The 17,119-nt window shown below is 43.5% G+C and overlaps 2 protein-coding genes across 3 annotated transcripts; both read right to left on the bottom strand.

The window, feature by feature from the left end:
• LOC307235174 (ras-related protein Rab-34-like) lies at nucleotides 1–5,669 on the bottom strand. 2 transcript variants are annotated; one of them, XM_080007181.1, is made up of 12 exons: nucleotides 5,648–5,669; nucleotides 4,985–5,153; nucleotides 4,225–4,331; nucleotides 4,046–4,137; nucleotides 3,856–3,921; nucleotides 3,602–3,703; nucleotides 3,205–3,269; nucleotides 2,665–2,716; nucleotides 2,459–2,540; nucleotides 1,517–1,607; nucleotides 1,270–1,377; nucleotides 1–1,124 (listed from the first exon to the last, which is right to left on the bottom strand). In XM_080007181.1, exons 3-12 carry the CDS (start codon nucleotides 4,276–4,278, stop codon nucleotides 1,057–1,059), a joined length of 780 nt encoding a protein of 259 aa, XP_079863307.1. In that variant the 5' UTR covers nucleotides 4,279–4,331; nucleotides 4,985–5,153; nucleotides 5,648–5,669; the 3' UTR covers nucleotides 1–1,056. The 2 variants fall into 2 exon arrangements, with proteins under 2 accessions (XP_079863307.1, XP_079863308.1); XM_080007182.1 differs by lacking the exons at nucleotides 4,985–5,153; nucleotides 5,648–5,669 and adding an exon at nucleotides 4,567–4,612.
• Nucleotides 5,670–9,292: 3,623 nt separating this feature from the next.
• tlcd1 (TLC domain containing 1) lies at nucleotides 9,293–14,905 on the bottom strand. The gene is made up of 4 exons (XM_080007212.1): nucleotides 14,406–14,905; nucleotides 13,038–13,120; nucleotides 11,104–11,186; nucleotides 9,293–10,317 (listed from the first exon to the last, which is right to left on the bottom strand). The coding sequence occupies exons 1-4, from the start codon at nucleotides 14,609–14,611 to the stop codon at nucleotides 9,913–9,915; spliced, it is 777 nt and encodes a 258-aa protein (XP_079863338.1). The 5' UTR covers nucleotides 14,612–14,905; the 3' UTR covers nucleotides 9,293–9,912.
• Nucleotides 14,906–17,119: the final 2,214 nt, after the last annotated feature.

The raw sequence follows: 17,119 nt of genomic DNA, 5'->3' as shown, positions 1-17,119 counted from the left end.
CGTAATATTCACGTAATATTCATGAGCAGATAGGGCCACATGAGTTTGAAACAGAACATGTGGGTTTTCTTTCTGCAGGAAAAGTGCATCATTTCCTGTGACACAATGCCTCCAAGTGTCCTGAAGACAAACTGCTGCTGAATCTGTAGCAACGTTCACCCAACAGCGTTCAAACATGGATGGCAAATAGTTTTCCTGCCTAAATACACTCCAGCGTCAAGGCTTTAGGCTTCACTAGATGGGAGAAATAATGTCTCTCACTCTCTCCTACAGGTCTCAAAGTTTTATTTGTGTACCAATGGATAGAGGCCGGAGGCACTGTGATTACTTCAAACTTGTTAAGAGTTGAAAGTGGTAAGTTGTGCAAAAAACAAAAGTTGAGACAACTCAAAGGCAAAAAATTGTGATGATATACATTTTAGACTGTTGGATATAACACTTAATCGATTCAACAAAACGTACTGTGATTTTAATGGTTTTTTTTAATTAGCCTCTTTACCGCAAATTAATTTACAAAATTAAGAGCACATCACAGAAATTAACTAATATGAGAATAAAAACGCTGAAATAAAACCAGTCTTTTATTAAAAAATAACTTATAAAACAAAAGACATGAGAAACTACTTATTTTACACATGTGAACTACTCATTTCAGTCACTTGGTAACCTACCAAATAAAAGTACCAAAAAAAAAAGTAGTAAAAGTACCAAAAAAAAAAGTATTGCAGATGGTCCATGATTAAGCCCAGTATAATTGAAGGTTTAAGGTTATAGTTACCAAGGTAACAGTACCATCACTGACACCACAAAGCTCAAAAAGTACAAAACATCCACATTGCAGCAGCAGCAGCAGCAGCAGCAGCAGAACTGATTATTTAGTCGACATTCAAGCATCTGCACTCACTTGACACATAAAGCTGAAAATATTTACAATTTTGAGTAAAGTATTTTAAAAAGTCTGTGGTATCCCTTATTTTACCCTGTTGTTATAGAAACAGGCGAAGAACAATAAATCTCTTTCGTACCAAATCATTGTCTTTAAAGTGGCGACAAGTCTCACTGACAGCAGTTTGACTGTTTCTTCTTTGACGACGCATAAAGGTTATTTGAAGTGCTGCTGATTCCTGGAAAAAAATAAAAAATAAATGCATTGCTCAGTATGATGCTCTGTGCTTCAACTTCTTTTGTAATGACATATTCTACACTGTGATATGTTATGCTGTAATAATAATAATAACAATAATAATAATACTGTATGTGGATACTCACGGACAATGTCGCCAATTTGCCGGGATCCGCTTTTCTCCAGCTCGGCGAGGACATTGGCCTCAAACGCCAGCGACGCCACGCGGAAGAAAAACTCTTTGACGTTCTCCCCTTCGGCCACGTGAAGAAAAATGAAACAAAAAAAACCCAACACAAGTCGACGTTATTGCTTCGGGCCAGTTCTTTCCCGTGACTCCCAATGTGGTTGGGATGTATAACGGCGTCGACCAAACACTGACTTGTTCCTTACCCGTCAGCGCCGATAAGGCCCAGTACTCCGCCCTGATCTCCTGGGACAGTTTGATGGCTTCCTTTTCGATCTGAGAGTACTGAGCTGGAGTCTGGGGAAGAATACAAAATATTAGGGCAAAACGAGGTGAAACATCTAAACGGGGACAGGCAATTCAAACTTAAATCCACTCAAATCCCTTTCCAGGCAAATAACCGAACTATAGAAATATCTTAAGAATGACAATGACAATGATATGAATGATAACGCAGACATATGACTGGCACGGCTATTGAAAGGAACCTAGAAAGTTAATATCATATTATATATTCTATTATATTGCAATGATTGATCAAAGTACTTCCCTCAGCCACACACACACACACACACTTTCTCTGTGAACATTGTTTTCACTTATTAGTCTGTCATAACCAAGATGGACACCCTGTCGTGGGCGAAAAGATACAAGCACAGTACGTATTTATTGTAAACGTGATGTAGGTCTGACAAATCCCTAAAACAAGGACAAATCTCCTTCACTCATTGAACTGAGCAGCGAGCAGGAGAATATTAAAACAATCCGTGGAAGTCCAAAGTGTTGTTGAGTTGATTCTTCCGATGGGGGTCAATGATTAGGGAATCCACTCGTTACCGAGTCCCCGCGTCGTCGTGTTGGATGAATGCGACCGTGCGCACATGAGTGATGTCTAACCCAGGAAAGATGGAAACACACGCGCATTCCTGAGGTTCGGCGCGGAGGACAAAGGCCGGGTTCCACTGGCACCGGTCCAAATCAGTCCACGCGCACCCGCACACACACGTACACGCACACACACACACACACACACACACACACACACACACACACACACACACACACACACACACACACACACACACACACACACACACACACACACACACACACACACACACACACACGAGGCCGTGGAGAGAACGTACGCTCAGGTCTTTCTTTGTTCCGACGAGAAACAGCTGAACGTTGGCCGGGTCGTTTTCCTTCATGGCGTCTTCAAGCCACTGCCTGGGTGAAGGGGATGCAGAAAGTCACCGGCCGTGCAAGAACATACGGAGACTTGAAAGGTTAAAAAAAAAAATGTTTTTTTTAAAAAACATGTCACGATTGGACGGTGGAATCGCGGGCTTACTTGGCGTGACTCAGGGAGGCCATTTCGTTCACGTCGAAGACAATTATCACGGCTGGGGGGAGACAGAGAATTTTTCACGGGTTTTGCATCGTTGAGTTTGCCACGGGGGCCGAAGACGCAGGCCGATGTCACTATTTGGAATTTTACAGGAAACCCAATACATTCTGCCGTATCAGGTACTGCATATCCCTCGTGTGTGAAAGGTTGGGAGAAACTAACAAAACATTCCAGAGCTTTACTCTGTTTGATCAAAAACTAAACACTCTCCACGAAGTCCATATGCTATGTCAGTTTATCAAAACGTTGGTAGAGCCGGTCAGGATGGTTTAATTTGATCCAGTATTGTGGGAATACCTTGAGGATTCCGGTGCCAATCCCTCTGGTCGACTCCCAATAATCAGTAATAATCACTCTATACTTGGAGACTCCATGGTTTTATCGGACTCCTCACGGCGTGTCTCAAAAACATCCCCCAAAAAACCCAGCGAAAAAATAAATAAATTAAATAAAAAATTAAAAAACAACTAGGTCCAACGTCACCTTGCGCTCCCCTGTAGTAGGTGGAGGCGATGCACTTGAACCTCTCCTGCCCTGCGGTGTCCCACCTGCGGGGCACAGCACGCGTCAACGGGGGTTTCAATGCATTCAAATATCAATTCAATGTTCGTTAAGAAGTTTGAGCATTTGATGTCTTGGTCTTACCCGCTTTTTGACTCCCAAGAAGAAGGAGAACCAAGAAATGAACATGAACTTTTTATTAACCCTGTCTGTACCACATGGTTTACACAGGAAAGAGTTGCAGTCTGCCAGCGCACGCCCACACGTGCACGGCCACACACGCGCCCACACACACACACACACACACACACACGCACACGCACACGCACACGCACACGCTCTGTTCCAAAAACACGACGAACGAAACATTTGGACTCACAGCTGCAGGCTGAACGGAACCCCCAGCACTTCAAACCGCTCCATCTCAAAGTCGACGCCGATGGTGGCCTTGTAGTTCTTATCGAAGGCGTTCTTGCAGAATCTGACGAGGACGTGCAAAGGGTTTTTGTTTTTTTTAGGACCATCGGGCGGATTTGGGGAAGGGGGCGGGGGGGGGGGGGCGCGATTTCCGTTTCACACGACACAAACATCCAAATACCCGGCCTGGATTACTTCCGATTCCAATCTGCTTACCTGTTAATTACACAGGTTTTGCCGACGGCCAGGTCACCGACGACGATGACCTTGGAGATTTTGAACCTGGTCGACGCAAAAACAACAGGAGAGGAAAATAAACGGCGGTTGGACCGTCACGGTTGGTTTGGCTTCAGGTTGCTGTTCTTTCATTAAGGAGAGGACCCCCCCACCCCCACCCCCAACTCACCCCACTGTGCCGGTGCGTTTCTCTTGGCACGCAGTCCGAACTTTGTTGTTGAACTTTTCTTTGGTGTGCAGGGTCGCCTCTCTGCTGAAACACTGGAGCGGAGGGAGGTGCAGGTCCTTAAAGGGCAGGTCTCACCGCCCGAATGTCTTTAATGTCTTTTAATGTCTTTAATGTCTCACCTGGGGGAGGTCAGCGATGACCCGGTCTCTTCGCACGGGAGGAAGAACACTCATGGCCGATGCACGGACGGACGTCAAGGATCAGGCGTCAAGGGTTTTAATGGAGGCTGATGGAGAGAGAACGAGAAAGAGAGAGAGAGAGAGAGAGACTTTTTCAAGTTTTAAAAACTCACATTTATTTGCAAGAATTTAAAATGATGCCGAAACACAAAACAATAACAATTCAGAGAAAATACATAAAAGCAGGCATAGATGGATAGATAGATAGATAGATAGATGATAAACAAATAGACTATGCAGTGCACAGTATATGTACATGTTTAACCACACGCAGTAACAGACCGGTTACGTTGAGATCCGCTGATCTGCTTTAATCCTATTGTTCAGCAAAGCTCCCAAAGTATAATTACGACATATTACAATAATCGCACGCATCTTGTTGGACGCCACACACGCGGCACGACAAAAAAAAAAAAAAAGGCGGTGCGATTAGTTCTACATTCTACTCCCTCAACCATAACTAGTGACGGTTCAAATTCATCAAAACGACGAGAAAACAATGTGTGAAAAGCGGAGCGGGCGATGCGGTGACACGAACAAATAAAGTGTGTGTGTGCGTGTGTGGGGGGGGGGGGGGATCAAAGTTGCGCCCCGACCGCACGACCCGGACGGGGCAGCGACCCGGACGGTCAACCGCCTGGTTTTAGCTGAGTAACTTCAGAAACTTACCGTCAGCAGCGGCGGTTGAAGTCACACTTACCGGGTCGGAACCGGGGACGTCGCACCGGGAGACAGCGGGAGGAAGTGAGGGACGGGGGGCGGCCGGGGGGGGGGGGGGGGACGAGGACGAGGAAGCGGATTCCCGCAGAGCGCCGCGTTCCAGCTTTTTTTCCCAGCCCGGGGGTTGATGACGATGAAAGTGTCGTCCCCTGCTGGCGGAGCACAGCAAAGTTCGTATCGAGTTACGACTAACGCGTCACCGTGACGTCAGAAGCGTGTAGCGTGACGCAACTTTTACAAATGCTTTTTTTCTGAGTAAAAAACTGTACATAAACAAAATGGTCCTTAAAATAAAAAAGAAATTACATTTGTCCTGTTGCACAACCCCCCGTTTTCCCGTTTGTTTTCCCAATCACACATCACACTCCCCATACAGATTGAATATTTGTCACATATATGTCAAGGATGAAGGGAAAATGTATGAACCCAGAGTGTTTGTTGGACCTTCGCTATTCTGTAGAAAAAGTCAATATATGCTTCGACTGATTATGGGTTTTACTGCATTCATACTGTTTGATTTCACTGAAACAAATCATTGAATTTGTACTGGATCAGTGCTTCTGGCGTTTTACAATTTTACAATTAAATAATCCCACGACACTATTATTATTATTATTATTATTATTATTATTATCCTACTCACCAATCAAATGTCACGAAACGTCACAACCCCAGAGACCTGTGCTTATTTTTATTATTATTATTATTACGGTAGCTATGCAAGACTCAGGAACGATTCGTTCGTAGCGAACTAATCTTTTTAAGTGACTCGGGATTCTGGACCCACTCCGGAAAAATAGCGTTGGAGAGCGAGTCATCGGTTTACACACTGAAAATAATAAACGCCTCGGAATAATTATATCTCGGAGTTTGGCTCCAAGCATGTCGAATGAGACTGATTTGCACTTTGCGCTGCACCGAAATAAACACCCGTGACGGATTCAAAATGATTCTTTCGCGTGAGAACTCCCTTCGAGGCAAAGCGACTCCTCTTGACTCGTTCCCCGTTCACCGGAGGTCCTGCCACTCCTCCGCAGAGGAGTCGGGGGAAACGAGCGACTCTTGGCCGTTGACTCGGTGACTCATCCAGGACCTTTCATCGCCGCTGACGGTTCCTGCTTTGGACGTCAAACTTGAGCTTGTCGTGGTGAGCGCAGAGGCGCTGTTCCGGCCGGATCCTCGCAACCTGCGGCCCCGGTGCCTGCGTTAACTCCGACGGACCACCCGGTGTCGCTGTTCGCCGTTTTCAATGCCCCGGACTGAGGTTCCGTTCTTTTTTCGTCACAAACCTGGGGAAAAAAAGCCCCAAAAGCTTCACAGTTAAACAATTTTAAATAATTTAAACTAATGTTACTTTTTTTTCCCTTTATAATGACTAATATATTGAGGGTTTTTTTTCAATTATTTATGTATTTTATTATTATTATTATTATTATTATTATTATTATTATTATTATTATGATTATTATGGCCTTTAGATATTCAAATTAATGTTTACATCACTGTACTAATTCCCATGTTATTCCCATTTATTTCAGCTGGCATGCGTTTGAAATTTGCATCATCTTCATATGTTTTGCAAAATACAATCCATTTATAATGAAGTGTTATCTACTTAATATATATATTAAGATAAGATAACACTTTATATATAAAAATAGGTACGTACGGTCATGATATTTTGTAATGCATTCTTGGGTAAAAAATTACAATATATTGGTATGTATTGCGAAATATATACGGATATGGAGTCCTTCCATATTTGCAAATGTGTCAGGCCATAAACACTGATCTGCCACAACATTAAAACATCCACTAATAACCATTCATATTGTGTAGCTCCCTCTTGTGCCGCCAAAACAGCTCTGACCCGTGGAGGCGTGGACTCCACAAGACCTCTGAAGGTGTCCTGTGGTATCTGACACCAAGACGTTAGCAGCAGATCCTTTAAGTCCTGTAAGTTGCGAGGTGGGGCCCCCATGGATCAGACTTGTTCCAGCACATCCCACAAATGCTCCATCGGATCGGACCCTTACCCAGACCATCCACATGATGTAGAAGAAAACATGATTCATCAGACCAGGCCACCTTCTTCCATTGCTCCATGGTCCAGTTCTGACGCCCACGTGCCCATTGTGGGTGCTTTCGACAGTGGACAGGGGTCAGCATGGGCACTCTGACCGGTCTGCGGCTACACAGCCCTGTACGCAGCAAGCTATGATGCACTGAATGATGCACTGACACCTTTCTATCGTAGTCAGCATTCACTTTTTCAGCAATTTGTCCTACAGTAACTTCTGTTGGATTGGACGGGGTAGACTTTGCTCCCCACGCGCCAATGACCCTGTCGCCGGGTCACCGGTTGTCCATCATTGGACCACTTTTGGTAGGTACTGGCCACTGCATACTGGGAACACCCCACAAGACCTGCGGTTTTGGAGATGCTCTGACCCAATCGTCTAGCTATCACAATTTGGCCCTTATCAAAGTCGCTCAGATCCTTACGCTTGTCCATTTTTCCTCCTTCCAGCACATCAACTTCAAGAAGTAACTGTTCCCCTGCTGCCTAATATATCCCACTAATTGACAGGTGCCATTGGAACGAGATGAGCAGCATGATTCACTTCACCTGTCAGTGGTTTTAATGTTCTGGATGATCGGTTTATGTAAAAATGTTTCCCTTTGTCTCTGCAGCAAAATGTACAGTATATTAGGCGTTTTGATGAACTGCATGAATCTCAAGTGCACAAACCAGAACATGTACAGCAATCTTACAGCATAGTAATGTGGCGCTCACAAATATTTATTAACAGTGTGTCACTCAATAAATTAACCCACAACATTTTATATAGAAGATAATATGCAGTGGCTGTTGTCATGCATTTCTTTCAGCAAAACACTTTGGCAAGATCACTCAACTTATTGCACGGTTTGTCAAGTATATTTTGTACTGTCAGATTTTTTTCTGTATTATTTAAAAGAGCACAAAGGTAAAGAGACTTTCAGAAGTTACTAAACAATTAAACGTGAACATTTTCCCAAGTCTTCTATTAAAATAAATAAATTACATAATAGCTTTATTAAAATGTAGACGTTGTCGGGGTTTACATTTATTTTATGCCATTTGAAATATGTTTGATGATTATGAGGATTTTGAAGTTTGGGTCCTTGTATTTGTATTTGTATTTTTTAATGCAGTTTGACTAGTCAGGCTGATGATACATATGAGAATAAAACTTTTATTGTCTGACCTGAAGACTTCTTACTTGATCTCTCTTGCTGCACATGGAAAAAGATAGTTCTGGTATTTTCACTTTTTTTGCGATTTATTATAAACAATTCAGCAAGATTTTACCAAAATGGAGCTTGTTTTCATCCCCTACAAATGACCCCACATCGCAACTTATAAATGGTGAAAATAAAGCTTATCAAAAATGTATATATATTGTAAATACATATATAATATAGCTATATATGTAATTGTGGTGTGTGTGTGTGTGTGTGTGTGGTGTGGTTTAAGCAGCCACACCTGTCTTGGGTCTAAGTAATTGGGCCCAGGATCAGTGTGGCTGTACGCCTGTTGCTTGTTAGACTAATCAATAAGCAACAGGTAAAATCCCCATCACCACACACACACACACAGGGGAGGAGTCCTTGTCATGACATGTTTTCCATCTGCTCCGGGCTTGTTCTACCTTGCCCACTTCACAATAAAACTGGTGTGTTTTCAACCCCCATCGCCTGTGTCTTTGTGTCAGGGGGCCGTGAAAATGCCACTCAGGCGACATGTAGGAGGCGAAACTGCTACAGTAATATACTCTTAATAGAATTTAAAACCACACTGCACATTTATTTTATTTTATAGATGAGCTTTAAGGCACCTTTTGGAGCAGAATTAAGCTTCATCTGAGCTTTTTACAACCAACGAGTCAATGCACAAGCAATATTTTGATCAAATTAAACCTGAAACTCAAATTAAGATTGAACATCAAGTTTTCCTTATCGATGCTGCTTGGCCCCTAGACTCTGTCATCAGCCAGGCCAACTTTGTTTACTCCTTAAATCTCTATATCAAGTCTTGAATATTTTTCGCAATATCAAAAAATATTGATTGTACTGTTTCCTATTCATCACAAAATATTTTCAGGATCCTTTCTTGACTGAACAAGAGGTGGGAGATCTCTTTCCTGTTTGGGGCGAGATTTAGAATTACAAGAGTGGACTTTCATAGACCACTATGAACTATTGAATACAATTATTGAAGAAAAAAAAAAAACATTACTATCAATTATGAAAGAAAAAAATAATCAGTTTTTATTTTGCAAGGCAAGGTTTGTTCATTTTGTTGTTAAATGAGGTCTCACCGACTACTTTCCAAACCGAAAAAAAGGATGTGTTGGGGGCTATGCCTCCCCACCTCTGTTTTAAACTATTAGACAATTGTTGGCAACTGACAGTAAGAACAACTTAATCCAGCTCTCCATTATGCTTGTGACAGACATAAAAAAGTTGCCAAGGCAAAAAGGTAATAAGTAAAATTATCCTACACTGTTGTGTGCTATTGCATGTTGAAAGCTTGTCACTGAAGCGACTAATGGTGCATTTGCAGTGTAGATGAGCCTTAGCCCCGCATCTCTTTAGCCAAAAAGGCGTCATACAGGGATCAGGTGCCTCTGTTTCCAGGGTTTAGGGGCTTTGGGCTGCGCCACGCTCCATCACTGGGTGTTAAGTACAAAGGGTTTGATCTCGTTGCAGAAGTTTGACCCAAAGCAACAAGGAGGTCACGGTGGAAATTAGAAATGTTGGAACAATTTAAAAAAAAATTTAAAAAACAAAACAAAATACCTCCCCACAAAAAACCAAACCATGTTTTCAGTCTTGTTTCAGTCATTATAACCTTTCGGACTCCTAGTCAGTGAGAAACCTTTGAGACTTGTCATTGTGGGTTCCATTTTGTGTCACGTGGCCCTTTCTGGGGCGGAAGAAGTCAGAGCGCAGCAGACGGTAGAAGTAGACCAGGATCATGGCGTTCATCATCACCAAGGCGCTCAGAAAGAAGCCGGCGTGGTCCAACCAGGAGTAGTTTGAGACGATGTACCAGGTGAGGTAAAATTGAGCGCTGAGGCGGAAGGCGATGAAGGTGAAGAGGTTGAGCAGCCGGTTCACCTTGTACGTGGAGGTGGACTGAGCCTCCGCCAGCTTCAGCATCAGCCTCAGGTGCAGAGTGACGCTGTTCACCTCCACAAACAGAGCCACCACCGCGCCGCCCACGTAGATCTTTGTGTAGAGGGCGTAAAGGAAACACCACAGCACCTGGGGAGCGAGGGAGCGAGAGAGAGGGAGAAAAAATAGCCCGACTAATTTATCATAGCCAGAGGTGGGTAACTCCGGCTCCATGATGTAAACGTCCTGCCCTGTTTTTGCTCCACCCATGTACTGATAACTGATTCCACTCATGAGTTGGACCTCTGGGTTGATGCAAGTAATCAAATCCACATGGTTGACTCAAAATCCCGGTGCAGGGCTTTACTTTCTGAACCTGGCTGTCCCACCTCTGATCACATCACAACGAAGACTTTATCGGCATCAGTCATTTAAAATTCTTCTTCACCAAATTCAGATTTGACTGGACATTCCAAATACCTTTGAATCTTATGAGTTACATCTGACCACTTTGACCAGTGGTGTGGACTTCAGCAACAAACTGCATTGTTCCCTTGCTACAAATGTATGCCTTCCTGTCTGCCTCCCTGTATCCGTCTATCTGCCTTCCTGTCTGCCTCCCTGTATCTATCCGTCTATCTGCCTTCCTGCCTGCCTCCCTGTATCTATGCCGATCTGCCTGCCTGTCTATCTATCTGTCTATTTGTCTGTCTATCTGCATGCCTGTCTTTATATCTATCTATCTATCTATCTATCTATCTATCTATCTATCTATCTATCTATCTATCTATCTATCTATCTATCTATCTATCTATCTATCTATCTATCTATCTATCTATCTATCTATCTATCTATCTATCTGTCTATCTATCTATCTATCTATCTAGCCAGATGTTATAAAATTTACATGGCAGAAATGATAACTTATTATCGTACCATTGCATGATGAAGTAAGAATTCCCATGATCCTCTTGCGTGTCCAGTGAGGATAATGTCACCTGCGTCCTGCACAAAATATCCTGTATGCATTGAAAACAAAAACAAAAACACTTACATGTGTGCTGAAAAGGTCAGTACAGTGATATGTAACTAAAGTGTCAATCCTTTTAAAGTCGTACCCACTCTAACCAGATTACCACTCAAAACGCACAGCATGTACTTGGGGAATAGTGTTGAACTGTGAATTAACTGGGTGGGTCAAGAGCAGTGTCCAAAGTGAAAATAAACCGTCAGCACATTTTTGTCCAGAGCCAACGACAGATAATTCCTGCCCATTTTTATGCTCACTAAAACAATACAACCATGATTGATGCTCGGTGCAGGCCTATGATGGAACATTGATATCTGGAATGCTCAGACTGTCAGAAAGACAGACAGCCCTTATGTTGATAATAGTGTGAGCTCCAGTATCTGATGTGACTCGTCTCTTGAGGCTCGTCTGTGGTTTTTATCTGCACAGCGTTTTCATGGCAACACACACACACACACACACTTACGCATGCACACACACGCACACACACACACACACACACGCACACACACACACACACACACACACACACACATGCGTGCACTTAGCCAGACTAGACCCCTGAGTCTGTGGAGGATTAGCTTTGGGTGTTTTCCCACCCATTCAACCTCCTAAATAACATTACATTAACATCTATTGTTCTCCCTCTATCGCAAAATTAGTAGACGCTCCAAAATCACAGAATTTGAAACCGAGGTGTTGATTCTCTTCTTTTTATTACATTACATTTACATTTAGTCATTTAGTAGACGCTTTTATCCAAAGCGACTTACAGTTGTTCAAACACCGACGGACGCAGCCACTGTCCCTACATAAACTTTTCATTGGGAAGTGCATGAGTTTTGAGACTCCTTCCCGTTCCCAGCGACTGCTGAAGTACTCCCACTGGTTCTCTGTTTCTCATACAAAGAAACAGTCTTTAGTTAAGTAATCTCTTCTATTTTGCACCTGCGCCGGACTGTACACTGCTCATTATTCTTTCTGAACAAACACATCATGTAATATTGTATTATTGTAGGGGTGTCATCAGTATGACAACACCCAACTCTGTAAGCGTGCCTTTATGTTTGGCCTGTACGTATGTATCTCTGATAATGCAGCAGCTCTTTGCATTTCTACAATGTACCCTGCGGGGTGCACTTGGACAAAGTGCCCAGCTGCTGAGGTGCTCAGCTGTTATTAAATTTACTTAAAGCTTTAAGAAGTAGTACTTTGACTCATTTCCCTATACTCATCCATGACCTCAGCCGACGATCCTGCAGGCTCCGGAGGAGGCCTGACCCAGAGAGAAAATCTTCCACAACAGGATAACAATCAGTGCTGTCACCCAACAGCCCTCCTACGTCCCCCTTGTTTCATGAGAATCCTGAAAGAGCTTGTTTTTCGTGCTCCACAAGAAAATGTTAATAAGTAAAGATTCAGCCTCAGTTATTACCAAATCCTTACTGACAGTATATTTATCTACAGCGGGGGCTCGCGACCTTTGTTTCCCAAGAGACCCCTTAAATAAAACCGGATTCTATATGAGACCCCCGATTTAAAAAAAAAGCGATACACTTCTATTTTATTTATTTAAGAGCAGGTGACGGTCTGAATTGGTTCTATATTCATGGTAGAGAGATCAAGGCTTTTAGGGCATACATTTGAAAACATATTAATGGATTTACAAACTTACAATGTATATTTTAACTGTCACTCGTGGACCTTTGAACAAATATTTGACTATTAGGCTATTGACTATTTGCCTCAAACAGACCGCCCTGAGGGGAGTCACTGAGCTCCAGTGCCGTTGTTGGGATTGCTAAGCTGGATGAGCTTTATATATGATGCAGCCACTTACCTGTTGAGACGCAGATCAGCAGGTAAGACAGCGGCGTGTAGTACGAGTGGAGGTTGTGCAGAATCTCCGGCCAGATAAGCACACTGAGGGAGGGACACAGGTTATCTATGAATGGATGCGTATTCCTCCCATTCAGAGATACATGGGCTCACACCAGGAGAGAAAAACACATTAAAATGAAGAACTATTCATTCCAACAGCCCTTACATGAAGAGTCATCTCTTTGTGGCTGGACAAGAGGCATCTATTATCAATTTTACTTCGCTAAAACAGTCACCTGGAAAACATAACATAAGGTATATCAAGGTATATCATAATATTACTCCACCCATATGATACCTAGTCTTATAGCACAATATTGATATTATATGAATATACAGTATCTGTTAGCACTAACTTCCATCTTGGAGTTCCAGTTAGTTGCTATCCTGTTTGGCTCCTTTAAAATATTATTCACTGATGTGTCATTGTTTTTGTTGGATTGAATCAGAGAGCCACGCTCCATGGTCCATGCTCACCTCCCTGTTTAAATACAAGCTGAATGGAGGTTAATGAATAACCAAGACTTTATATGCATGATGCAACATGCAAAGCGATGCTGTTTCCATGTTGCCCTTGATACTCAGGGCAACTGTAGAGGCACAGGCAATACATTAGATGCAAATTTCCCCACCACACAATACATGGTGAAATTTAATGTAAAAAATGTTTGTGTTTTTCCTTAAACATGAAAGATGACTCAGTAGCCTCCACCCTATGCGTTTGCTATGCGTTTATCCTATTCGGGGAATAGGCTAAATAATTAACAAAGACTAAAACAAGGTTTCTTTGATTTTATTTCTTGCACTGCACAATAACTTTAATGCATTCTTTGTCTCTTATAATACGTTTGCAGTTCGTCATAATGCTTTTTATGTTTTACGTATAGCACTTTGAATTGCTTTGTTGTTGAAATGTGCTATGCATATAAGCTTGCCTTGCCTTACTTTTGCATAATACTTTCTCAACGGCCCTCAAACTAGCAGGTTTTTCCAGTTAATCATTCCAGCTGCTTGTTTTTGTTCCAATCCAATGTTTAACTGCAAATGGCAAGAGATTTGGTGTTTGGACGCCATAAACAAAACCCAGAAAAACCCAGTGGAAAGAGCGTAGCAAGTTAATACTAAGAAGCCCTGTGTGTAGGTCGTACTGTGACATTTTTCATCAAGCCTGGGGAAAATGCCATTGTCCTCCCCCGTCCCTCGCTCTGTCTCAACACGCTCTTCGTCGCTGTCTGCCACAGGCTGACACTGCTCCACACCCCTGCACGGCACATCATGTGGACCCCACTGTGAATGAACAATGGGTGTCCCGAGTGTGGACACTTACCAGCTCAATGCCCACGAACCAGTGAGCAGGGAGTGCACCAGGGAGACGGAGAGGTTCCTCCACTTCCAGGAGCGGAAGGCGTCCACCGCCACCGCCTTGGGCACCGGCAGGTTCTGGAGCAGCGAGTGGACCACCCTGAACATCAGGGAGCACAGCAGCACCGAGGTGCCCGGGTGGTTCTGCAGCACAGGAAGCAGGGCCTCCATCCTCTCTGTCCCTCCTCTGTCCCCTTTTTGGCTTTGGGTTTGGACGTTCTTCCTTCCCGCCCGTTCTCTGCTTTACACGCCGGAATCCTCTGCGCCCCTGGTAGTTCGGAGTCTGGTTCTGGGTCTGAGACGGTTTCCCCCGGCAAGTCCAGGAGTCTGTCAACAGAGAGACGGCGAAGCTCTTCTCTCTCTCTCTTCAGCGGACGCAGAGTCTCACTGGCGGTTTTCAAGTTTTACGAGCCCGAGGAATGGCTTGGAACCTCGTGAAACAAATCTGCTTCTGCCTTTCCCTTTCCCCCGCAGCCTGTCGCTACTCAGCCAGGCTGACTGCGTCTGTGGCCACAGTTCAGGGGGAGTGGTGAAGAGCGAACATTGTGGGTGTTGGCCTTGTCTTATGAAAGCCATAGATTCAAGGAGGGGCAGGGGCAGTTCTCTGCTTACTAACAAAAACAAATCACTCACAATGGAGTAAGAGTAAGCAGGGGTGGTGAAGCACGGCAGATCATAGAAATATATCAAACTATGTCCACATGTAATTCCTGAGTGAGATCCTATTTGCGTGCCTCCAAATGTTATTTTATGCTTCGGCCGGCTCTAGTTATTGAGCACGGGGGAAGTGTATTGAGTGTTCATGACAATCGAGGGCGGAACCAGGCCCCGCCAGACCACTTTAATGCGGCCCTGCCAAACAGAAAGTCTTCTACCGGTGCCTTCTTCCGTAGAGAGTACAAACCAGCGATCTTTTAACTCTTTCCATAAACTGGGCCCGGCAGTCGCTCCCCACAGCTGGCCTCTGCGGCCCAGTGGGGGAAGGGGAAAGGGAAGTGGAGGGAAGACAGAGCTAAATCATCCTGGCAACGGCTCTGAACACACGCATTTACTCAAATTACCACCTGGATGGCACTCATTATTGCTGTTGCCAAGCAAACCTGGTTAGACCACATGTGAAATGTGAGCGATATACAAAAGGATCTTGCCATCATTTTGTAAGATACGGGAATACATGCAACACATAGGCACAAATACATAAAGACGGAAATGAAAATGTTGTAATTAAAAAATAATCTTAAAGAAATGTTTCACCTTAGCATTGATAATGTGGCTACTGACAGTATTCATTTGTCATTTTGTTACGTATTTCCAGGATATTTTGGGACAAAATGTTAAAGGCTATTTCTAGCTTTGTTTTTTTGTTTTTTTGTTTTCTTTCTTTATACCCTTTTCATTCATTTCCTGGAAAGTTATAGCTCTACCCCTATCGTAGAAGGATAAGTGTGAAAAGACACCACCAGATGGCAGTAAAACCTCATGGATGTCTGCATTCCTGTTATTTAGGCCAGTAGTGGAGCGGTGACTCTTCAATCTTCAACCTTACAAATACTTCTTAATGCAAGCAACCCAATGAAAGACGGTCTCATCAAGTCTCTCTCTCTCTCTCTCTCTCTCTCTCTCTCTGTAATGCTCAATTTCTGCAGCAACAGATGATGAGAAAATAGAGAGAAGGGAGGGCGTTAGGATAGGTGTTTATTATACCAGCAAATAGAACATTTATATAAAATACTGGTTTCAAAATTCACCAAGTTCATCACGGTAGTGTGGTGGCCCCGTTGCTTGCACTGTTGCCTCACGGCAAACAGGTCCTGGGTTTGAATCCCGGCTGTACCAGGTCCTTTCCTCCCACTATCAAAAGACGTAATATATTAGGGTCAATACTCTTGTCGGTGGCACTGGCGAAAGAGCTGAAGTTGGAACCCCGGCTCTGTACTGCGGCTGCCCACTGCTCCTAGGTGCAGGGTGGGTCAAATGCAAAGGATTTCATTGTACCTTGTGCAGTGAAAGATATTCTATCTAGTTTCCTGCTTGCTTCATTGTGTTTCATGTTACAGAAACCATTAAGCTTTTTTCTCATGAGAATACTTACCGGATTTATCTACACCTAACAATGCCGTCCTTCAACTGACTGTACGTAACCTAACCCAAATTCTGTGAACATGGCAATCTTGAGTTTCAATTTTACCATCTCTAAGTGTGAAATATAAAATATAAATAAAATAACATACGACCAATAGGGATAAATGGGGATCACTTTCTGATCTATAGAGTGTCTTTCGGGTTTCGACAGGAGATTAACGTTGTCAACAGGCCCGTTCTTCTCGTACCATACCGCCTTTCTCATACCATCACAACAAAGCAGGAACCAAGCCCCAGTTGAACCATGCACCGTCACAGAGAGAAATTGGATATGGCAGACGATTTTGCAATGTCACATTTCCGGTTGAAACGTCGATGGCTGGAGACATCTCGTAAGATTTATGGCAAATACCACTTCTACCATCTTCTCACAGACCGTGCATTCTGTGGGTCTCATCATCCCGTCCACCACGTCGCCCGTTTGCAAAAACACAGGACATTCCGACACAGCGACAGATTCCTCCTCTGACAGATCTCACGCGGATAGCAGACTGTGGATAAAGGCCAAAAATGTCACTGAGCTGGTATGGTTAGGTG

Source organism: Zeus faber, assembly GCF_960531495.2.
Source record: "Zeus faber genome assembly, chromosome: 9".
Classification (NCBI taxonomy): Eukaryota; Metazoa; Chordata; class Actinopteri; order Zeiformes; family Zeidae; genus Zeus; species Zeus faber.
This window is presented reverse-complemented; position numbering and strand designations above follow the sequence as displayed.